Consider the following 25,706-nt stretch of genomic DNA (forward strand, 5'->3'; position numbering starts at 1 on the left):
ACCAAAGGGGTACCAGAGGAGTCCGCGACACGTGTAAAGAGCAAACGATCAGAAGCTGGCAGCAGGAATGGGATAACTCCACTAAGGGTAGATGGACCCATCGGCTAATACCAAATGTGTCAGATTGGTATGGTAGAAGCCATGGGGAAGTGAACTTCCACCTGACGCAGTTTCTGTCAGGACATGGTTGCTATAGACAGTACCTGCATAGGTTCGGGCACTCAGAATCTCCTGCGTGCCCCAATTGTGCTGGTGTAGAGGAAACAGCGGAGCATGTCGTGTTCGATTGCCCCCGTTTCATTGTTGTGAGAGGTCGCATGCTCACTACATGCGGAGGGGACACGTCCCCCGACAATATTATAGAGAGAATGTGTGCGGATGCCAAGTGCTGGAATGCAGTAACTACGGCTGTCACTCACATTATGTTAGAATTGCAGCGTCTATGGCGCGCCGACCAAGAGTTGGCTGCAGAGGATTAGCCCTGCCGAGGCTGGTCCCTTGTAACATTGTTTAAGTCGGCTAGGAGAAGCAGTTTGCCTAGGCTACTTCTGCTACACGTGTTGTGCTATATGCACTGGTCCCTTCCCGAAGAAATACCGTAAGGTGGTTCCGGGGAGATGAGGGTCTGAGTCCAAGGGTCATGTCGATGCACTGTTCACCACTTGAGCAATTCTAAATGAATTGCTCAAGCACAGTGCATAGGCTGGTTTTAGCGGGTCGTCGTTGGTGCGTCATCCCCGCATTCCCTGAGTTATCTTCTCAGGGGATCTGTTTGCAGATTTCCCCCTTGTAAAAAACAAAAAAAAAAAACAGTGCATCTGTATACTGATTCGCGCTCACAAATACATTGGACACAACAATGCGTGTAACTATTTGCCAAACTGTTGAAAAAAGGTAAAATATAGTGAAATATCCCTGTGTTAGTTTGAAGCGGAAAAATAATCTCACACAATTTGGCAAAATGTGATGATACAATTTCACTGTATTTCATGAGCATTCATCCCCAAATTGTTTAACATTATTTGGACACTGAAACAAATTGTTACTGTTCGGTATGAAGTACGAAAATCATTTCATACAGTAATAAGCTTTTAGTTCCATATTGTTTAACATAAAAGTAATTATTTTTGGTATACTAACCTTTACCGATAAAATAAACATTCTGTTTGGAATGTAAAGCAAACTATATTTTTCTATGCGGGAATTTACACGCATTGTAAGTGTAACACAGTAAACCATCCTTTCCTTTCCAGTCAGAAGAAGCTTTTCGTCACTCGGAGCATTCTTCTTTGGTCTGTTGGGTGTTTTGTATGTCCTTTATTCGTAACCTTTACTATTGAGACCAACAGTCTTTAATTGAAAACGATCCTAACATTAAATAATATAGGTAATAGGAACTGACCCTCAGCAAGCATGGGGAAATTCACTAACTTACTCGAACGCCACCGATGAAAAATAGCAAAAAATCTGCTGCTATCGAACATTCAGTGATAGCTGAACCGTCCTAAGCGGAGTGTAGCATGAAAGCGTCGAAACCGATTGTGTAAAAGCGACAATCGGAAGGAACGCGAAGAGTAGTGAATACCAAAACACTTGTATCTGCGAGGCACGAGTTAATGCACTTTGCATCCATTCGCCGAATGCATTGAACTGACTGAGAGGATTCCTACTCACTGAATTGTTCCGTGGTGTGGACTGCCAGTCAGTGAACGCTCATCAGCACTCAAACCCGAATGCCATTCGAACGGAATCAGAATGTAAACAATCATTCCTGGACAAACATTTCAAAAGGGCACATCGACATTGGTAAACATTGGCTTTGCAAGCCGCTGTTGAACCCAATTCAACTCGATCACGCTCACCAATACCATTATCAGGAAGAGCTAACTCCAATCTTTCTGATAGTGGGGTTAGTTTGCGTGGGCGGGCTAAAAAGGGCTCAACAGCAACGTTTCTGAAAAAGGCTCAAGACCTCTTGGGCCCTTTTCAAATGTTTGTCCTTTGTCCGAATTTTGGTATTGCATTCGACTGATCAGATGCCGTTTTTTTGTTTCGCTTAGTGCTCGCCGAAGAAGCAGAATGCGCACTGGAAATTGAAACGTTCGGCTTGGTTAAAAAAATGGCTTTCTCGCTCCCGACTATGCGTGGAAGCGAGTGAGGGTAACACAATAACTGAGTGAGTGTTTCCCATGCTTGACCCTCAGTATCATATAGTTGCCAAGCAAAAAGGATATTTATGCATACATAAAGTGCTATTTGTAATTTTCTTGCTTTTTTCAAATTTTGTTCAATTTATCAAATAATTAGATAATTAACTAAAAGCGCGCGAATAAATTTTCAGTTTTGTTTTCTATACAAAGTGATATATTTGATATAAATTCTGATTGTTCCTTGGAAGAATATAGTATAGTATTTGCATGTATATAATATTAGACTGGCCCAGCTCAGTATGGGAGAAAAATAAAGTTGTATGATTCCACGGGGCACCCCCCAGGATTATTTCTTGGGGTTAGAGGAAGCCTTTCTGAAAAATTCAGCTCATTTGGTCGTTCCATGAGCTGGCGCATTTGAATTGAAGTTAATATGGGATTTTCAGCTCAAACATATGAGCAACAGCACATCATCTACTGTTTGGTTCAGGAAAATTGATGATCGCGTTCAATTGGACCCAGAATGTCAAAAACACTACTTGATGTAATAGCGAAGAATATTGTAGAAGATTGTACCATGATCAAAATTAATAAAGTTGGTGTTTTAACCATCTGAAGTATATCATGCAAGACTGCTTGTATTTCTTCAACATAGCTTGCAGGTAGCCACTAAGCGCATCATAGCCACCTATGACGCTGGGCGAGCTAAGGCACATGTCGCATGCATATAAGTGACTGCGCGGGAGTGCTGATCTAAGCCTAACTTTCAACAACTGAAAGAGTAATAAAAATGATATTAAATCCAGATACTACCTTCTGCAATTATGTTCATTAGGGTATCAACTAGTGTATTTGTCATTCTGGGCTTATTTCAACGTGAACAATTAGTATACGGAACGAAACAGTGACATAGGATCAATTTTTAATGTATTTGAGACGAATATCCCATGCAAACTTCAAATCGAATGCGCCTGCTGGTGGAGCAACCAATTAAGTTGAAATTTTGAGAGAGCGTTTTTCTTACCCTAAGGCTCATATGTAGGGGGTGCCCCGTTGAGTTTTACAACTTTTTTGTTTAAGGGCCAGTCTAATATAATATCAATCAACTGTATAACACTCAGGGACGCTATCTATTGTTCCATTGATGGATGCTGTGGAATATTCCACTGCCAGTCAGCGTGCAGCCTCTACAGTTGGCGCCAACCCAACAGCGCGCCAAATTGTATTGAGAAGCGTACGCGCGTAATGAATAATTATTGTATGTTTTGTCTGGCCGTATCGTGCGCCTATATAAGGCGCACCCATTGAATTTGTAAGAATGTAGTTTCTTTCGTTTCTCCACCGAGTAGGCATGCTCTCAGTGGTAATAAATCTGTTAAAGTGAAGCCGTTCGCTTGATTTGCCGTCCGTTGTATCGTAAAAGAGACAACGTAGGAAAGACGTCCTGGCCGAAACAACATATTAACAATATATTCATAAGTTTTCAAAGAAAGTGGATCTTGAGATTTGATCCTTCAAACGTTACCATAATGATTGATTGTAACAAGAATTTCCCGTGCGGCTTTCATAGAGGCTGGTAGCTTTAATACTAAATAACGTTGCTGATGAAGGGCACACAAAACACCCAACTGACCAATGGAGAGTGATCCGATTGACGAAAAGCTTCTTCTGACTGGAAAGGAAAGGATGGTTTACTGTGTTACACTTACAATGCGTGTAAATTACTGCCGCCGTTAGCGCACGTTTATGAGGCTCACAATAGATCACATTTTCCTATGGGAAGCGTGCGGGTGGTCATCGGTTTTTCAGATCTGTCGCCTAAACGGTAAAAGATACCACTTTGGCGTCTATGGACGAAAGTTAGAGTATGAATTGATGAAACAAAACATATTTTTTTGAATTTTTTTCATGATACAGACGATAGTTTTTTTGCTATTTTTCCGACAATTTTCTCCATGGTGAAAAATTTTCCGAGAAATGTTTTTCTTTTTATATTTTAAATAGATTGCTGAGAAAATTTCCTTTCGATTTAACTAAAAAACTTTTGTTCTACGATGCATAGTTCAGGAGATATGAATTTTCAAAGTTTGAGGTATATAGAGAAATCGTGAAAATTCATCTAGAGTTTTCCGGGAAAATAGGCCACTATAATTTTTTTGAATTTCACTTTTGGTCATATATCCACGAGCTCTACCTCTGGTGAAAATTTCATGCAAATCGGAGAACCTTCGGCCCAAACCTGTCCGATAATTTAAAAAAATGCCCTGTAGCCTAACGGAAGTTTTTATAAACTATCGATGTTTAAAAAAGTCATCAAAATAGATAGTCGTAATTTTCAGTATAATCGTTCAGTAGACATGCTGTGAACTAGACTATCAAAATTCATACATTTTACCTTATGTATCAGAATTTGGGCTCAGGCGGCACGTTCCCCTACAAATGGGAGATTTGTGCCTCGCACGTCATCGCCATTCATCACTTACCCGATGGGAAAAGGACTAGGAAAACAAGGAGAAAGAAAAGGAAACTTGTAAGGGATGATAAGATTCATACAAACACCCTGGAAGGATGCTTGTAAGAATTGATGAGCATCAAATTTCACTTCTGCACCCCCGGAGGGATACTGAAAATGATTTCTAAACAAATTCTCACACTCTATGATGACGTTACATAATCTACCACAGCAGAAGATGCTTTGCCCTTTAGAGTACGAGAACCTGTATTATTTCAGAGAACACGACAAGAAACTATATGAAAACCCGTAGTTTATCAAAAAGTTTCGTCCTTAAAGGAGGATTGAATAACAATTACAAATACTGAAAAAGAACGGAGCTGTCCTTTTCAGTATATGTGTCTTTTTAATCCTTCTGAAGTTTCCAAAACAGCTTAATTATGGGAAACCATACGATTAGACACCGTTTTGATTTAAATCTTCAACAGCATTCCGGGAAATGCAGCAAATACTGCACTGGTGAAGATTATAAATTTATTAATGAATTTGTAATCAAATGACACCTATTCATTTATTATTAGCAAACTTCATTTGAGCCAGTCTTGGGTTTCCTGGTTTCCAGTTGAAACCAGATTTTCCAAGTCTGAGCTTAAAATCGAAGAATGATAAGATTAATGAAATAGGTGCCGTATGATATTGCAGGACGTTTAAATCCTTCATCAGTTCATCATTCATCGCATTCATAAAATATGCCTTTTAAGCCTTATTTGCAAACGCAATGAAGTTCTTGAACTGCTAGTTTTCCCAAAGAGAGATTATACCGGTCAAAGCAGCTTTGCAGTATTTATCTCTCTGGGTTTTCGCATAGTTTTTGCCTTTGGCGGCTAAACTAAGATCACCACTATTCATGGCCAGGGGCTTCACACATTGTAGTTCTTTTCCAACATGCAGTATTTCTCCTTTAGCACGTCCAGTAGAAGCTTTAAAAGAACTCACTGAATGCTGCACGGAACTACTAAAGGATTTAGCTAAAAGCTCAGCTATTATACCAAAACTAATATAATCGCAAAGTCAAAATAATCAAACGTCCAGAGTCAGAAAAAAAATGCCTACTTTTGATCGTCTAATTATAATTGTTGTTGAACCAACAAACAAACTGTTGGCGAAAAATTGAACGCCAAAAGCTATAGAAAAGAGTCTATACAAAATCATAAACGAATTGCACTACAGGGATAAAGTCAAGGCGCACATTTTGCCATACACCTTTAAATACCCCACGTAGTACAAGAAGCTCAAAAATTATAATGCACTCTTATACTCTCATGTAGAGAAAAAATTAGTTTGTAATACATGCAATAAATCATAACGCTGTATTCCAACCAAACGACGAACATTTACTGTCATACGTTACCCATGAACATATACAGCTTTATGTTATTTTAGTGGAAATACCAAATAGTGAACAATTTGTAATTCAGGGATATTTTACCGACGCACATAATGTCATGCACCCGAAAGATACCCCATTCAAACAAGTGATCATACAAATAATTCCACTCTTCCACTCTCAAAAAGAGGCTAATCAATCAACAATACTTTCGTTCGCACGGTTATATTGATATACCATATACCCCCACAGATGCACGCTACCCTGTAGGTAGGTAGTGTCAATAGGAGATACATTGTTGAGCGCATAGTTTTGTACTTCAGTTGTCCCATCACAGCCAGCTGCGTACAGAACTATATTGCGCTATCGGGCTGTAGTTTTTACACACGGCTATAACAGAGCCCGAAAGAAATGAGTTACACTAGCACATTGAAGATAACTCAGGTCAAGCTAACTACCCTTATAAGTGAGAACACTATATGGAAGATGAGATGTTCTCATATACAAGTAAGGTGCCGCACTTTCTACGTGTGAGGTAGAAATTAGCTATTGCACTAAATGACGAAGTTGCGCTTCACAAACTAGTAATATTGCTTTCACTATATTTCTATTTAGACGGGTCAGAGACACTTCAATTTTCTTCACCCGTTAACACGGTGGTAATACATTTTTTAGAACTCATTGCCTGAAGGGCAATTGAAGGATGACACCAAAATAATATTAATTAAACTGGTACCTCATACAGCAAGCGTCCACTACCCAACGGCATCACACCATGAATTAGGGGTCACCTGTTAGGTGGACTTTTACCACCGGAACAGGTAATCCGTAGTGTTAATTCTTAGCCAGTTGAAACAACCGCTACCGACACTACGCGGCTATCTAGGCTGCTCGGGAAAAGGAGGTTAATATTGATGATTAACTCCTGACGTACCCAAGCAGCTGGCAAAATGCTTTAGACTATCAAAATTCATACATTTTACCTTATGTAAGGTAGAGTTATTAGAGCAATACGGTCGCTTTATGTATCGTTCTAGCATCACCTAACGTCAAGACGGTGTACGCACAGGCCTATCGATCGCAAGATCTTTGGTTCGATTCCAGGTTGCCGCGAAAACAGTTTTGTTTTCAAATTTTGATTTCATAAGGCAAAGCTATGAATTTCAACCCGATTTATTGTGGCGAATTCTCATAAGTGGTTCCTATGTATTTCGTTAGTCTTTTTGCCTGAGTGGTGGTCATTGTGATGCGGAATTCTGTCACCAGGCGGCGCTAGTGAGCATCTAAATTTTGTTTTTCTGATATCTCAAGATCCTGATCACTTAGAAATATGGCGTCTCCAGCAAAGTTTTTCAGTAAGTCAACTATCATTATTCTAGCCAAGAGATTCGAATAATTTGTAATATTACGTTAGTTGTGGTTTCAATGTTTTTATTGTGATTTTATTACAGATTTTTCTTAATTTTAGGTAAATACTTGCCTATAGATTAGCAATGAACAAAATATTTTGTATCAAAGTCCTCGAAAATGTATATAAATCGTTCAATAATCTCTCGCTATTATATCACATTTACACCATCTATGCCGCATTTGCTTATAAATAAACCTTTACACGTTTTCCACCGTTCGGAAACTTAAATGCTTCTTCGAAAATCCTGATGGATCATGTCGCTTACACACCGCCCTTGTGCGAAGAACTATAAATGGTGCACAAGCTCCGATAAACGCATACAGAATCTCACTTCACAGTTTTCCAGCAATCTCTAGCATCCTAGCTAGGTTCCACCTGACCTGATTCTACTCTACACGGCGTGCCAGCCAAAGGAACATTCTTCTTCGGGCATCACGTTTTATTGCCATTATATCATTGCAATCACATGCCTGACCTCGAACCCTATCAGTGGCTCACAAAAAGGATGCTTCCAGTTCGTTTCGTAGCGCTGGAAAATTTCCTTCCAGCTATCTGCTATCTTTTCACCTTATGTTTTTCTACCGAGCACACGAATGCTCTTCCGGCGCTTATTGGGACGTATTTTTAGTCTCGAAACTGTGCATGAATTTGAATAATTCAGTGTAAAATTAGCATAGACGGATTTGGTACGGGGTTTTTACTTTGTGTACCTTCGAAGAATTTGAATCATAAGGTTGGTCTGACATGGCACGTCTCCCGGTGATTTTCTGCATGATGCATTGGAAAAATATGAAACCTTTATGCCAAGAGTTGATTGATCTGAGATTTAGTTGAAGAATTATTAAGGGTATTGAGAGAAGCAACGTACCTTTACTATGAAAAACGTTGCTCATTTCAACAACAACATTGTTTAACAAAAAATGATCTACCCATGCTGCTTACTTTGTTTTAGTACAGAAACGATTTCTTGTTTACTCAGAACTGACGAAAAAAAATTTATGGAGTTTTTCTAAAGTTCATACATTCATATACACATTAGATGAGAGTTGATACATAAAACTGATAGATAGAATCTGTCACAGTTAGGATGATATATCATCATTACATAAAAAATCGAAGTCTCGAAAACCTGAACTGTTTTTGAATCGTTTAAGTCGAATTCGAAAACTTGCCTAATTTTTTTGATAGTAAAAAAATCCATATAAGCTAGCAAACTTGCATGCAAGTTGGCTAAAATAGTCAAATTCTGAATTTTCAACAGCCAATATCTCAGAAAGTAGACGACCTATGAAATTGTTGAAAACACTAATGGATTCAGTAACCATAAATTAGGTAAAAGAGGTATTTTTGGTGCTAGAGACAAAAGAGTGTTCCGCAGATTATAATCAAACTATTGGACAATTATTACGAATTCTTAAACATTCCTAAACTGATTTGTTTATGTTCCTATAATGACGAAGGACAGATTATTAGTTAGAAAATTTCTTGAAAGGTATTCAGAGACCCTAGGATCCTCTAGTGGACATTACAGAAAGTTGCTCGATGATGCTCGTGTGAAAATTGTGGCCGTAAGAGTTGTTCTAAAGTTGGTCGCGTTGATAGTAACTCAAACTAGGTGTCAAATTGTTTCGAAATTCAATAATTAATTTGTGTAGATTCAATACTCAACATGTTTTTCGATAAACATATGTTATAATTTAGTAGAGTTTGTTATCATGAAGAAAAAGTGAGCTGGAGAGTACACTTGAGCTCGGAAAGTTTTATAAAAATATTAAGTTTAGGACTTTCGTGCCTGCTGTTCAACATCGCGCTAGAAGGTGTCATGCGTAGAGCTTGGTTCAATAACCGAGGTACGATTTTCACAAGATCCAGCCAATTTGTTTGCTTCGCGGATGTTATGGATACTGTCGGCAGAACATTTGGAACGGTGGCAGACCTGTACATTCGCGGAACCGAGCGCGACAGAGCCCGCCTGGGAAGCAGTGTTACGATAGACGGGCATACCTTTAAGGTGGTTGATGAGTTCGTCTACCTTGGATCTTTGTTAACGGCTGATAACAACGTTAGTCGTGAAATACGGAGACGCATCATCAGTGGAAGTCACGCCTACTATGGGTTCCAGAAGAAGCTGCGGTCGAGAAAGAATCACCCCCGCACCAAATGTACTATGTACAAAACGCATATAAGACCAGTGGTCTTCTATGGACATGAAGCATGGACCATGCTGGAAGAGGACCTGCAAGCACTTGGAGTGTTCGAACGAAGAGTGCTTAGGACGATCTTTGGCGGAGTGCAGGAGAACGGTGTGTGGCGGCGGAGAATGAACTACGAGCTCGCTAGGCTCTTCGGCGAACCCTGTATCCAGAAGGTTGCGAAAGCCGGGAGGGTGCGCTGGAAAAATCACATAAAGATGGGTATAAATAGGGTGTGGGTGCCATTAGTGGACTACCTAAGCTTTAAAAAATCATAACAAAATAACGAAAAGCCTTAACAGAGATCTTTTGGCGTCAACAGAAAGATTTAAACCTCTACTATATGGAAAAATATAAAAAGAGTGATAAAACTAATTTTTTAACATGAAATCGCTTGAGCCACTATTGGTACACGTGTTCCAGTAGTAGCGCTAGTGCTCCAGTAGTAGACGTTCGGGAATGATGCAAGGAATTTTGAACAAAATGGTAAATTTTTACATGGGTTTTACATTTTTCCCTCGAAACAGCAATTAATATCTTTCGAATAAAGCATAAAGATCATCTCTGGGACTTTTCTTCATTTTTATACATCCATTTTAAAAACTGCTTCCATCCGTTGATCCACTACTGGAACACGACGGCGACTATTGGTGCAAGGGAGCAAATTTTTTGCGTTAACTTAATTATTTATATGACTTTTTGATAGAATAAAAAGCTGAAATTTGGCAAATCGACTGAACTAGAGGCGATCTATCCACCAATAATAACACATGTCGTTTTTATCGAAAAATGTACGTTTTATTCCATAGTCCAATCTACTGGTACATTACAACCATTGGTACCGGCACCCTAGATGATGATAAATAGTTCCAAAAAATAGACATCATGTCACGATGATAGGGGTTTCAATAAATTGGTCAGATTAAGTTGAGTATCTAAGGCTCATGCTAGATAAGAATTTAACTTTCAAAAATCACATTGAGGGCCATCAAGCTAAATGTAACAAATATGTAAAATGTCATTATCCCCTTATTAATATAAAATCAAAACTTTGTCTTAACGATCAACGCTCCGTCATCGTAATCATCGTCATCATCGAAACTTCAAAAGCAGTTTTTCTGTTCAAAACTGAAAATTATTCGATAAAAATGTGTTCACTGTGTTGCGGTTGGAGAATTGAATACAGTGAACACATTTTTAAGTATTTTTTCTTGATTTTGAACGAAAAAACTGCTTTTGAAAACTCCGAAATTGATGATGGATCCTGCCCCCGTAAGAACAAATGAAATGTAATATGTTGTTAAAGAAATGTTAATCAAATCTTAAATTTGTTTTACCAAATTAGGATGATAGTGTTGCTAAAAACACAGAACACCTAGATATAAGAAATGAATGTAATGTTTAGAAAATTACTAATAAATAAATTAAAAAAAAAGTTCTAAAAAATGCACTATCAAGTCAGTTTGAGTTATTTAACCTCATCAGAATATGAAAAAAAAAATCTGTTTTTCCAACTTTTATATGGAGAGTAATCATTGTGTGGCGTAGTTACTCTTTCGTCAGAAGTTTAGTCTTTTTTATAAATTGCATTTTTTTAGATGTACTGTTGTAAAAGCGATTGCTTAAACCTAATGTTATTTTCATACTCTACATCATATGTGTTCCATTTAAAGTCTCAGAGCGTATATTTACATTATAGATGGTTGAAATGTTTCATTGAAAGATGTTATTTAATTTCCAGGAAACGGCAGTTAATTGCAATTCAATTTCAATGTCTTTCAATCTATTTTATACTCTGGGAGTTGTAATGATTCTTTAGTTCGAGGTCAGTAAAAATAAATTATTTGCGAATTCATTCATTTGAATGCGATTTTTTAGTGGTGTGCTGTATTTCAAGCAAGGTGTTAACCCCTCTACCGGAAGCTTCATTTTTTACCGCAAAATTCAAATTCAAATCGTTATAACTTTTTTGTTTTTCAATATTTTTGCACCATTTTTTCACAAGCTCTCAAAAAACTCTGCTAGTTTGAGAATCTGTGTCGATATAGATCATTGGTCATCTGGTTTTGAAGATATTCCAAAATTCCTTGGGGGACCGACCCGTAACTAGAACCCCCTGTTAATTTCTCAGGCTACAGAATTTTCATCGTACACATTTTTATCGTCACACCCAAAGGAGTGTGTTATATTTTGCGAACAAATTAAAAATTTTAATTAATATCAGCTAATTTATGCCTATCAAATATATTTGAAGTCACTGTTAGCCGAAGTGTACGGAATATGAGTCAAAACGGTACGTCATTCGAATGCTTTTCTATCCTAGTTCACGTGAAAATAAACTTAGGATGATTAAATCATCCTAAAAAAAAATACCCTAATTATTAGAACATGTTTCACTTATGGTAGTAAATGCTTACTTCTGTTCCTGTAGCAGTAGTTTACATTCATATTATAGGAAAGTACCACTATTACTGGTGCAAAGGAACAAAAATTTAAAGCTTTCAATTTGTTTCTGCTCTTTCTAAGCGAAATACATTTTTTTCACACTTTCACTTTATTTTGACATGGTCCATGTTATAAAAAAACACACAAAAATACAAATTGCCTTTAACACGCTAAAAACCGCACTACAATTAGATCAGCCAACTTGATAAGATTTTTCTACTGCTCGAGAAAAATTTAAACAAATAAAATCATGACAACCTCATTCACGCATGGACATAGCCAGAGGGGGCATTCTAAAGCTGGCAAAATGCTTTAGACTATCAAAATTCATACATTTTACCTTATGTAAGGTAGAGTTATTAGAGCAATACGGTCGCTTTATGTATCGTTCTAGCATCACCTAACGTCAAGACGGTGTACGCACAGGCCTATCGATCGCAAGATCTTTGGTTCGATTCCAGGTTGCCGCGAAAACAGTTTTGTTTTCAAATTTTGATTTCATAAGGCAAAGCTATGAATTTCAACCCGATTTATTGTGGCGAATTCTCATAAGTGGTTCCTATGTATTTCGTTAGTCTTTTTGCCTGAGTGGTGGTCATTGTGATGCGGAATTCTGTCACCAGGCGGCGCTAGTGAGCATCTAAATTTTGTTTTTCTGATATCTCAAGATCCTGATCACTTAGAAATATGGCGTCTCCAGCAAAGTTTTTCAGTAAGTCAACTATCATTATTCTAGCCAAGAGATTCGAATAATTTGTAATATTACGTTAGTTGTGGTTTCAATGTTTTTATTGTGATTTTATTACAGATTTTTCTTAATTTTAGGTAAATACTTGCCTATAGATTAGCAATGAACAAAATATTTTGTATCAAAGTCCTCGAAAATGTATATAAATCGTTCAATAATCTCTCGCTATTATATCACATTTACACCATCTATGCCGCATTTGCTTATAAATAAACCTTTACACGTTTTCCACCGTTCGGAAACTTAAATGCTTCTTCGAAAATCCTGATGGATCATGTCGCTTACACACCGCCCTTGTGCGAAGAACTATAAATGGTGCACAAGCTCCGATAAACGCATACAGAATCTCACTTCACAGTTTTCCAGCAATCTCTAGCATCCTAGCTAGGTTCCACCTGACCTGATTCTACTCTACACGGCGTGCCAGCCAAAGGAACATTCTTCTTCGGGCATCACGTTTTATTGCCATTATATCATTGCAATCACATGCCTGACCTCGAACCCTATCAGTGGCTCACAAAAAGGATGCTTCCAGTTCGTTTCGTAGCGCTGGAAAATTTCCTTCCAGCTATCTGCTATCTTTTCACCTTATGTTTTTCTACCGAGCACACGAATGCTCTTCCGGCGCTTATTGGGACGTATTTTTAGTCTCGAAACTGTGCATGAATTTGAATAATTCAGTGTAAAATTAGCATAGACGGATTTGGTACGGGGTTTTTACTTTGTGTACCTTCGAAGAATTTGAATCATAAGGTTGGTCTGACATGGCACGTCTCCCGGTGATTTTCTGCATGATGCATTGGAAAAATATGAAACCTTTATGCCAAGAGTTGATTGATCTGAGATTTAGTTGAAGAATTATTAAGGGTATTGAGAGAAGCAACGTACCTTTACTATGAAAAACGTTGCTCATTTCTACAACAACATTGTTTAACAAAAAATGATCTACCCATGCTGCTTACTTTGTTTTAGTACAGAAACGATTTCTTGTTTACTCAGAACTGACGAAAAAAAATTTATGGAGTTTTTCTAAAGTTCATACATTCATATACACATTAGATGAGAGTTGATACATAAAACTGATAGATAGAATCTGTCACAGTTAGGATGATATATCATCATTACATAAAAAATCGAAGTCTCGAAAACCTGAACTGTTTTTGAATCGTTTAAGTCGAATTCGAAAACTTGCCTAATTTTTTTGATAGTAAAAAAATCCATATAAGCTAGCAAACTTGCATGCAAGTTGGCTAAAATAGTCAAATTCTGAATTTTCAACAGCCAATATCTCAGAAAGTAGACGACCTATGAAATTGTTGAAAACACTAATGGATTCAGTAACCATAAATTAGGTAAAAGAGGTATTTTTGGTGCTAGAGACAAAAGAGTGTTCCGCAGATTATAATCAAACTATTGGACAATTATTACGAATTCTTAAACATTCCTAAACTGATTTGTTTATGTTCCTATAATGACGAAGGACAGATTATTAGTTAGAAAATTTCTTGAAAGGTATTCAGAGACCCTAGGATCCTCTAGTGGACATTACAGAAAGTTGCTCGATGATGCTCGTGTGAAAATTGTGGCCGTAAGAGTTGTTCTAAAGTTGGTCGCGTTGATAGTAACTCAAACTAGGTGTCAAATTGTTTCGAAATTCAATAATTAATTTGTGTAGATTCAATACTCAACATGTTTTTCGATAAACATATGTTATAATTTAGTAGAGTTTGTTATCATGAAGAAAAAGTGAGCTGGAGAGTACACTTGAGCTCGGAAAGTTTTATAAAAATATTAAGTTTAGGACTTTCGTGCCTGCTGTTCAACATCGCGCTAGAAGGTGTCATGCGTAGAGCTTGGTTCAATAACCGAGGTACGATTTTCACAAGATCCAGCCAATTTGTTTGCTTCGCGGATGTTATGGATACTGTCGGCAGAACATTTGGAACGGTGGCAGACCTGTACATTCGCGGAACCGAGCGCGACAGAGCCCGCCTGGGAAGCAGTGTTACGATAGACGGGCATACCTTTAAGGTGGTTGATGAGTTCGTCTACCTTGGATCTTTGTTAACGGCTGATAACAACGTTAGTCGTGAAATACGGAGACGCATCATCAGTGGAAGTCACGCCTACTATGGGTTCCAGAAGAAGCTGCGGTCGAGAAAGAATCACCCCCGCACCAAATGTACTATGTACAAAACGCATATAAGACCAGTGGTCTTCTATGGACATGAAGCATGGACCATGCTGGAAGAGGACCTGCAAGCACTTGGAGTGTTCGAACGAAGAGTGCTTAGGACGATCTTTGGCGGAGTGCAGGAGAACGGTGTGTGGCGGCGGAGAATGAACTACGAGCTCGCTAGGCTCTTCGGCGAACCCTGTATCCAGAAGGTTGCGAAAGCCGGGAGGGTGCGCTGGAAAAATCACATAAAGATGGGTATAAATAGGGTGTGGGTGCCATTAGTGGACTACCTAAGCTTTAAAAAATCATAACAAAATAACGAAAAGCCTTAACAGAGATCTTTTGGCGTCAACAGAAAGATTTAAACCTCTACTATATGGAAAAATATAAAAAGAGTGATAAAACTAATTTTTTAACATGAAATCGCTTGAGCCACTATTGGTACACGTGTTCCAGTAGTAGCGCTAGTGCTCCAGTAGTAGACGTTCGGGAATGATGCAAGGAATTTTGAACAAAATGGTAAATTTTTACATGGGTTTTACATTTTTCCCTCGAAACAGCAATTAATATCTTTCGAATAAAGCATAAAGATCATCTCTGGGACTTTTCTTCATTTTTATACATCCATTTTAAAAACTGCTTCCATCCGTTGATCCACTACTGGAACACGACGGCGACTATTGGTGCAAGGGAGCAAATTTTTTGCGTTAACTTAATTATTTATATGACTTTTTGATAGAATAAAAAGCTGAAATTTGGCAAATCGACTGAACTAGAGGCGATCTATCCACCAATAATAACACATGTCGTTTTTATCGAAAAATGTACGTTTTATTCCATAGTCCAATCTACTGGTACATTACAACCATTGGTACCGGCACCCTAGATGATGATAAATAGTTCCAAAAAATAGACATCATGTCACGATGATAGGGGTTTCAATAAATTGGTCAGATTAAGTTGAGTATCTAAGGCTCATGCTAGATAAGAATTTAACTTTCAAAAATCACATTGAGGGCCATCAAGCTAAATGTAACAAATATGTAAAATGTCATTATCCCCTTATTAATATAAAATCAAAACTTTGTCTTAACGATCAACGCTCCGTCATCGTAATCATCGTCATCATCGAAACTTCAAAAGCAGTTTTTCTGTTCAAAACTGAAAATTATTCGATAAAAATGTGTTCACTGTGTTGCGGTTGGAGAATTGAATACAGTGAACACATTTTTAAGTATTTTTTCTTGATTTTGAACGAAAAAACTGCTTTTGAAAACTCCGAAATTGATGATGGATCCTGCCCCCGTAAGAACAAATGAAATGTAATATGTTGTTAAAGAAATGTTAATCAAATCTTAAATTTGTTTTACCAAATTAGGATGATAGTGTTGCTAAAAACACAGAACACCTAGATATAAGAAATGAATGTAATGTTTAGAAAATTACTAATAAATAAATTAAAAAAAAAGTTCTAAAAAATGCACTATCAAGTCAGTTTGAGTTATTTAACCTCATCAGAATATGAAAAAAAAAATCTGTTTTTCCAACTTTTATATGGAGAGTAATCATTGTGTGGCGTAGTTACTCTTTCGTCAGAAGTTTAGTCTTTTTTATAAATTGCATTTTTTTAGATGTACTGTTGTAAAAGCGATTGCTTAAACCTAATGTTATTTTCATACTCTACATCATATGTGTTCCATTTAAAGTCTCAGAGCGTATATTTACATTATAGATGGTTGAAATGTTTCATTGAAAGATGTTATTTAATTTCCAGGAAACGGCAGTTAATTGCAATTCAATTTCAATGTCTTTCAATCTATTTTATACTCTGGGAGTTGTAATGATTCTTTAGTTCGAGGTCAGTAAAAATAAATTATTTGCGAATTCATTCATTTGAATGCGATTTTTTAGTGGTGTGCTGTATTTCAAGCAAGGTGTTAACCCCTCTACCGGAAGCTTCATTTTTTACCGCAAAATTCAAATTCAAATCGTTATAACTTTTTTGTTTTTCAATATTTTTGCACCATTTTTTCACAAGCTCTCAAAAAACTCTGCTAGTTTGAGAATCTGTGTCGATATAGATCATTGGTCATCTGGTTTGGAAGATATTCCAAAATTCCTTGGGGGACCGACCCGTAACTAGAACCCCCTGTTAATTTCTCAGGCTACAGAATTTTCATCGTACACATTTTTATCGTCACACCCAAAGGAGTGTGTTATATTTTGCGAACAAATTAAAAATTTTAATTAATATCAGCTAATTTATGCCTATCAAATATATTTGAAGTCACTGTTAGCCGAAGTGTACGGAATATGAGTCAAAACGGTACGTCATTCGAATGCTTTTCTATCCTAGTTCACGTGAAAATAAACTTAGGATGATTAAATCATCCTAAAAAAAAATACCCTAATTATTAGAACATGTTTCACTTATGGTAGTAAATGCTTACTTCTGTTCCTGTAGCAGTAGTTTACATTCATATTATAGGAAAGTACCACTATTACTGGTGCAAAGGAACAAAAATTTAAAGCTTTCAATTTGTTTCTGCTCTTTCTAAGCGAAATACATTTTTTTCACACTTTCACTTTATTTTGACATGGTCCATGTTATAAAAAAACACACAAAAATACAAATTGCCTTTAACACGCTAAAAACCGCACTACAATTAGATCAGCCAACTTGATAAGATTTTTCTACTGCTCGAGAAAAATTTAAACAAATAAAATCATGACAACCTCATTCACGCATGGACATAGCCAGAGGGGGCATTCTATTCTATTCTCCATTTTGTAACAAATCTGAATATAATTGAAAGTACATTAATAAAAATTGCACTTATATCCGTACAAATACATCAATAAATCGCTTTGATTGTTCAAAGCTGTAATTCTTCTACAGCTTCAACCCATCAAAGTGCTACTATCACATCACCGATGTTTAATTATTTTCTCTTTTTCCTTCTGTCCGTTTGCCTACAGGAGATATTTTACGAGCACTCGACCCACCTAATGTACTTGAACGAGCATCTCAACGCTAGCAAATACATATCATCTAAAATCCCGGACCGGATACGGCAGAACGTGCAGCAAAACTATCGCTCTGGAAGTCGGCACCCACCGTACTTCATTTACGGTGGTCACGGCAGTGGCAAAAGCACACTCCTTTCGCACATCTACACCGAGCTAACGGGCTGGTTCGAACATATTAAAGTGCATCGTGTGATCCGGTACGCCTCGGCCACCCCCCGGTCCGCCTACAATCTGGAATTGCTGAGAGTAATCTGTCAACAGCTGGCAATTATCCTCAATATACCGGAAGGCTATTTGCCGAAGGATGCCTCGTTTGATCCGCTCTACATCAATAATTGGTTTCAGAATCTACTGAAACACTGCGAAGATTTGCACAACGAGATATTGTTTCTCTTCATCGATGACCTGCACAGGTTGAACCCACTGGACTGTGACATTGTGGCAGCTTTGTCGTGGCTTCCCATCAGCCTGCCGTGGAACGTTTTCCTGGTAGTTTCGACCACTGTGCCAATCGATTCGCTTAAGCTAACACCGATGCAGAAGGAACGGTTTAAATACTCGGATTACTTCTTCGATCTCTCGCTGGAACAGAATGAGACGATTGTGCGGAAAGTGGATAGCTCGCAGTCCTTTGAAGAGTACGTGAACAACATTTTCAATGCGATGGAGAAGCGGTTCGGACGGAAGGGCTTCAGTAAACTGGCAATCTACATTACGTGTTCGGAGTATGGGCTGACCGAAACCGAGTTTCTCGAGCTTTTGATGCCCACACAGGACTCGGATGCACTCATCGATACGAACGAGGGAGGATTCAATTTCTCCACCTTCCGAACGGCCCGGAACGAGATGAGTACGTGTGCGCTGTTAATTTGTAACTGTCGATTGCATGGTGGAGAAATTTTCAGAAAAAAGGGGTAAAATCGCACCTGACAGAAATCTTGCGAGGTATCGATTTGGTAATTTTCAACGATCTTGATTAATGAATACTGACGTGTGTCCTAATTTAAATTTGTAGGTCTTGTCTATGAAGCCAAAATCCGTACTTATATCAACTTATGTAAACATAAAATTGAATGATCTCTTATCCAATTTCAATTTCAAAGCATCATAAATATTTTTAAATGAGCAAATCTCGCTGAAACCAGGCCACCATCGGCACGCATAGTTAGAATTTCAATTTTATGTCACACACTTGAATTAAATTACTGGGGTCGGTAAAATTTTACTGGGTTTTAGAACTACCGAAAAAGTCAGTAAAATGAAAACTTTTGCCACGAGTAATTAAAAAGCAAATTTTACCATGTTTTATTTTTTATCGATATATGATATAAAAAGAAAGCTCTCTGCAAAATTCCAGTAAAAAATCTCTGTTTTTCGATTTCTGTCATTTTTTTTTAGTTTACTGACTTTTTCGGTAGTTCCAAAACCCAGTTATTTTTACCGAAAAAATTGAGTGTGCACTGATCGCTAGTTTTCGATAAAACTTAAGGGTGGTCCTTTCGGTTTTCTCAAATTGGTGAAACCCTCGTACACCGGCTAGCTAAACAGTTTGCGAAAAAGCTCATTTTTTTGATAAATCTAGGGTATTTCTTCTCGTAATATGTCTCATTTTTCCCTTGGAATATATAGCAAACTTAAGCCCCAAACACAATGTGAACGGCAGCACGGTACAATGGCAAAACGGCACGCCCATCTTAATTTACACTCTCCTTGTCATGTCCATGAATCTGACATAGTCGACATCGATAAAAACATTGACATGTCATTCAAATCGGTGTTGCCGTTTTGCCGTTCTTGCCGTAATGTCGTTGCATTGTGTTTGACCCTTTAGTGGCATCGTATAGAGAAAGGATACAGCTTTTATTTAAAGTTAAAAAAATTGTGACGGCCATTTCAAATTTGGCCACCATTGTTAATAAAATCGTGTTTTCACCATTAGCGCACCACTCGTTACGAATTCTGAGATCACCATCAGAAAGCTGAGGTAAAATTGCGTAAGATAGGCTACTAAAACTAGGTGAGCAATGGTATTCATAGGGTAATAAAATGAACGATTTTATAAACCATGTTCTGCGATTTTGACGTACATGGCGAGTGCAATCAATGCAACAATTATGTTTTGTACAACAAAGAAACAAGTTTTTAATCGTTGGTGTATTATTTCAGTCAGATGAAAAATAGGAGTATTATTTTGAGTGAAAAGTTTGTTCTTTTTATTTATGCCGTTTCGTACCAACAGCCTTTTCCTCAGCTAAGGGCACCTGCTCCGGTGGTCCTAATCACTGATTTGGTGCAAATTTTAGGGTTATAAATAAGAGCTTGCACCGACGTTGCAAATAAAGTGCCAATTTTATTTTATACCAGTTTACTGGACATTTTTTTTTTTTTTTTTTTTTTGAACAAACTAACTGCCTTATTTATTTTTGGTAGGATTTAGACCAAGATTTGACACATGATTGTTTACCAGTTTGGATTTTTCTCGCTGAAACTGCCACCGTTTCTAGTTTCTACTCATTTGAGGTAAGTAAAAACAGGAACGATACTCCATCGAAATTCCTCAGGCAAATAATTCGGCTATTCCATCGGGCACTCTTCCATGAACTCATACAGAACACCTACAGGAATTATAAGGGTGTTTCTCCGGGGAATCTAAGAATTTTACCACGAATTACCGGGAATATATTTGAAGATTCCACAACGAAGTCCGCCTACAGATATCTCCAGGAGCTCTTCCAGGAATTCTACCGAAATTCCTCCGATGTGTCCAATAAGATTTCTACCACGAATTACTCTGGGGATTTCTTTTAGACATCAATGCTCGAGTATTTCTTCAAAAAACTTTCCTCCGTGGATGTCGTTCATAAATTTTTTTCGGGGATTTCCTCAAGGAATTCCTTCTAGAATGTTCTCCAGAAATTGTTCTGCGGATTGCCAACTAGATTTTTTCCAGAGGTTTCGTCTAAATTTTTTTCCGGAAATTTACTCCAAGAATTCCTCCGGTTATTTTCTAAAGAAATTCCTCCCGAGATTTTTCTTAGAACTCCTCCGGTAATTTCATCAGGGGATTTCGTCCTGGAATTCATCTGGAAATTTAGTCCATAAATTCATTAACAAGTTCCTCCCAGGATTTTCTCCAGAAATTCCTTCGGAGACTTTTTCAGATAATTTATCAGAAGATTTCTTCCAAAGATGAATGTAAATGGAAACATTTTGTGATTGGCAAATAATAGGTGACACCTATAATCTTCAATGTGGATTAAGTATTTTAAGCTCAATACATCATTAAATAGTTTTTTACTAACTTGATGTGAAAACAGTATCCTGTACGAATATGAAATTGGACCACTGTAGCAACGAATTCGCAGCGATTGTTTGTCGCTGTCGCCGTAAAAAATCGCGTTGATTTGGGTCATCCAAAGCCGCACCTCAAATCTTCAAGAGCACAAATCTAGAACCAGAACCAGACGTCTATTCAGGCTGAAAACTCTATCGATAGGTAACTCGATGGCCGATCGATCAAGTGTTCAGCTTGAACCGCTATCGGGTTCGTTAGATTTGTGCTCTTGAAATTCTGAGGTATGCCTTCGATTTTTATTCACCTTAAACAAGGAAGATGCATACATTATTTTATATCGAAAAATGAATCTTGGTTTATTCACACTGTACCGCACCACCAACTCCTCTCTCATCTTATAACGTGACATAATTTCCTCAAAACTCCCAAGTAAAAAAAAATGCGAATATTAATAATATATCATTCGAAGTATTGGAAGCCAAATGCCGTAAGGCAAAGGTCTTAACCTATTCAATACCGACATCAAGTTTCAAAATTCTCTAGTTTCACCATCTTTCGATCGATTTTGATGATTTGTTTTAGTAAAAATAACAAATCAGTTATAAATTTGATTAATGCATTGCATGCACCATCAAAATTTGTTTCCTGATTTAGATTCAAGTTTGGTGGGGTACCTAGGGTATTTCACAATGGAAAAGCGCAACAATTTTTTTTCAATTTTCGCACATCTAAATCTCGAGAAAAAAAAATAAGCCAAACATTAAATTTAGCTTATTGAAAGACAGATTGTCTGAACGAACATGGGTGAATTGGTCAATCTTATTTGCGATTCCTCTATGCTATGTAGTACAGGTTCAAATTTTTTTTTTCGAAATTTTCAAATATTATTTAAATTACTCTCGAGGTTTAAAATTTAGTGAAAATGTGATTTTGTAGTCAGTTTTAAACAAAGAATCTGAAAATGAGATAATATCAACAATCCTTAATTCTTCCAAAAATCGTTCAGAAATTCCTTCACAGATTATGGAATAAGATCATTCCTCCTGTATTTGCTCTACAAAATAATAGAAATACCTTAAGTATATTCTACAAGGTTTATTATAAAAGTTTGCATTCATCCAGATTTGATCCCTCCAAGAATTAATTCACAGTTTATGCAAGGCTGGATTCTTTAAAATTTAATTTAATTCAATACTCCAGCAAATACCAAAGCAAATATTCCAGTGATTCCTCTGTTCTACTTATTTTTCTTCTTCTTTCTGGCGTTATGTTCCAACTGGGACAGAGTCTGCTTCTCAGTTTAGTGTTTTCATGATCACTTATACACTTGTGTCCCCAATCACATTCATTCGAGCCACAAAGCATATAGTACAGCGAAAAAAATATATCATCATTCCATGTTTTATGGTATTTAATTTTAACATCACATTTATGGTATTTAGCATAACATCACATCCACGTGATTAAAAAATTGTAAGGCATTTCTAAAAATCAAATTAATTTTAGGCTCCTCTCAATATTTTTGAGATTGTTTTAAATGTTTGTAACTGATTTTCGACCCACTTCTTAGTTGTAACATTTAAATTAAACCTACTCATTGCCTTGTGTGAATGTCAGATATGTTGAAATTAAACCTTATAAAGTTATTAAGGCTGCACGGGACGTCATCATAATCACCCTATCCATTTCAAGAAGCAAATCCCAAGAACCACTCCATATATCGATGCAAAAATGTATCACTATGATTCTATATATGTAGTGCACAACCCGATAAATTTTCAGATTCATCGATTCACAAAAACTTAAACGTGTATTCCGTGAAACAAATTCAAAAATTTCGTTTCGTTTCGAAAAATTCCGTGAGATAGATAGACTTACGGCTTCGGCACCTTGCGACTATTACCGGCAACCAAATTTTGCCAAATACACAGTATTTTTCTATCAATACACACCAAAGAAAACATTCCGTTGATTATTCGTTCTGTCAGCTACCCGCTAATGAGATTTCCGAGACGGAACAAACAATTTCGCCAAAGATGTCAGCAATTTAAAGGAACACGCCTCAAAATGCGACTGTTTTGGAGCTGCCGAAGTGATTCGTTTGCAGCTCTTATGGGAAAGCTGCCGAACAGAATGAGGCTGCCGACAATAGTCACACCGACAAGAGATTTTCACAGCGTTGTAAAAACGTTTTCAAAAAGCTTTTAACCAGTCTGTCGGTGTGAATCGATTAACCCCTCTACCGGCAGCTTCATTTTTTACCGCGAAATTCAAATTCAAATCGTTATAAATTTTTTGTTTTTCAATATTTTTGCACCATTTTTTCACAAGCTCTCAAAAAACTCTTCTAGTTTTAGGATCTGTGTCGATATTGATTATTGGTGATCTGATTTTAAAGATATTCCGATGTTACTTGGGGGACCGACATTTTCCATATAAAATGCCTTTGGCAGCCATTTTGTTTTTGATCAATTTATCAAAAAAATAAAATGTGGGCTATATAATGCCATTTAATAAGGAGCTTTTCTGAAAAATCATACCAATCGGTTCAGTATTCTTGTAGATATCTGAAAATAACGATATGATGTTTTTGGAAGTTTTTAAGATCTTTATTTGGCCAGCGTAGTTCCAGAAACCTAAATGGTCTTTATTTAAAGACGGCTGCACCAAATTGCTTCATTTTTTCACAACATACTCTCATCAATGTATTGTTTCGAAGAGTGAATATCCGAATACGATTGAAATTCTGTAGCCTGAGAAATTAACAGGAGGTTGTAGTTATGGGTCGGTCCCCCAAGGAATTTTTGAATATCTTCAAAACCAGATGACCAATGATCAATATCGACACAGATCCTAAAACTAGAAGTGTTTTTTGAGAGCTTGTGAAAAAATGGTGCAAAAATATTGAAAAACAAAAAAGTTATAACGATTTGAATTTGAATTTTGCGGTAAAAATGAAGCTGCCGGTAGAGGGGTTGAAGATTGAGCAGCGCATAAATGCAAACAAACAAACACGTAATTTGTCTGCTGATGTCCGAAAAAATCACAAGAGAAGCGTGGCATCGGCTTAGACTGCCGAGATTAGTAAATTCCCCTATTTGATTTCGTATCGAGTTACACGAAACATTTTTAAATTTCGTTTCGTTTCGTCATTATCAGCGCAAGATATTCCGCGTATCGTTACGTTTCGTATCGACATGGAAAAAATCCATATCGCATACCCTTATTCTTTATTCAATTATTGTCAAAGTAGAACTTGCTGGAAATTCAATCCGAATATTTTTTTTTCATCTTTTAACACCACATTTTACGAAAAACGTATATTCTCTTAAAATACTAAATTGATTGACGTGTATCTCAGGTTGATAACAGCCACTTGATTTCGTTGTTTTGGATTCTCACAAGCTGGTGTCGAAATTTATGCAAAACTGATAAAGGTTAAGGAGGTGCTCAACGAATTTGAATGACATAATATTACATTTTTAAGAACAAGAGATGTTCAATCATTGTAAAAATTGCAATTCTGTTAGAACGCTGTATGTCCATAAAATTCTGTTAAGGCCCAGGTCAATGATGCAAATGCCAAAACTGAAAAAGTAGTTTTCTCCTTTCAAACCAACAATTCGAAGAAAATAAAAGCACACAGCTGTTATATTTGGCAAATAAAAGAGCTTTGTGTTCTTTTTTTCGATTCGTTTGTTTCAAAAAGAGAAAACTGCTTTTTCAGTTTTGATATTTGCATCATTATTACTTGGGCCTTAAGACCGCAACGTGAATTGTAGGAAAAAAGTTATACTTTCGACCCAGTTTTCTAAATAAGCAAAATTTTTCATTGTTATTTCTGTGCCCATTGAACTCGGAAGATTATCAAATATTAACTAGAGTAAAACTATTCATGAATATCTGAACACTGTACGATTTTGCTACTTCAGAGAACATGATCTTGATAGAACTAATTTCTTAAAAATCACGTGGCGATTTTCTTATGATATTCTTATTTTTGCAATGATCTAATACGTCCCTTCATGAGAAAAATTAAAATGCAAAAACGTACTATTTTCCACACATTTGTTTTATATTTCTAACAAAGATCAAACACAGCCAAACTAAATCTATATAAATAAAAATGGAATGGTGTTTGTATGTCACGAAATGGCTTACGAACGGGTCAACGGATTTGAAAGATTCTTTCTCAGTTTTGTTCGTCAGGGGTTCCGACGTGTTCGTGTGTATAAAAGTCCCAGGATATTCACCGGGAAAGTTGAAAAAACGAGCGCGAACGAAACTGTCATTTTATATGGGACGATCAAAAGCGTTTTTCAACAGCCTACTTGATGGCAAGACGAAGTTTGCCGGGACCACTAGTTTTCAATAAATTTACAAATATGCTTCTGAGGCCCCAAAACAATAAACTCAG

General features: G+C 37.0%; 1 protein-coding gene across 3 annotated transcripts in view; it reads left to right on the top strand.

Moving 5' to 3' along the window:
• LOC5569618 overlaps positions 1–25,706 on the top strand; it is a 357,222-nt gene that overhangs the window by 211,407 nt on the left and 120,109 nt on the right. For all 3 annotated transcript variants that reach the window (XR_002500093.1, XM_021842777.1, XM_021842778.1), the window contains one exon: positions 17,944–18,844. Coding sequence is in view for 2 of the 3 variants with exons in the window: in XM_021842777.1 (XP_021698469.1) it covers positions 17,944–18,844 (901 nt within the window). In the remaining variant the exon portion in view is untranslated. The remainder of the gene's footprint in view (positions 1–17,943; positions 18,845–25,706) is intronic.

The sequence above is a fragment of the Aedes aegypti genome, chromosome 2 (genome assembly GCF_002204515.2).
Source record: "Aedes aegypti strain LVP_AGWG chromosome 2, AaegL5.0 Primary Assembly, whole genome shotgun sequence".
In the NCBI taxonomy this organism is placed as follows: Eukaryota; Metazoa; Arthropoda; class Insecta; order Diptera; family Culicidae; genus Aedes; species Aedes aegypti.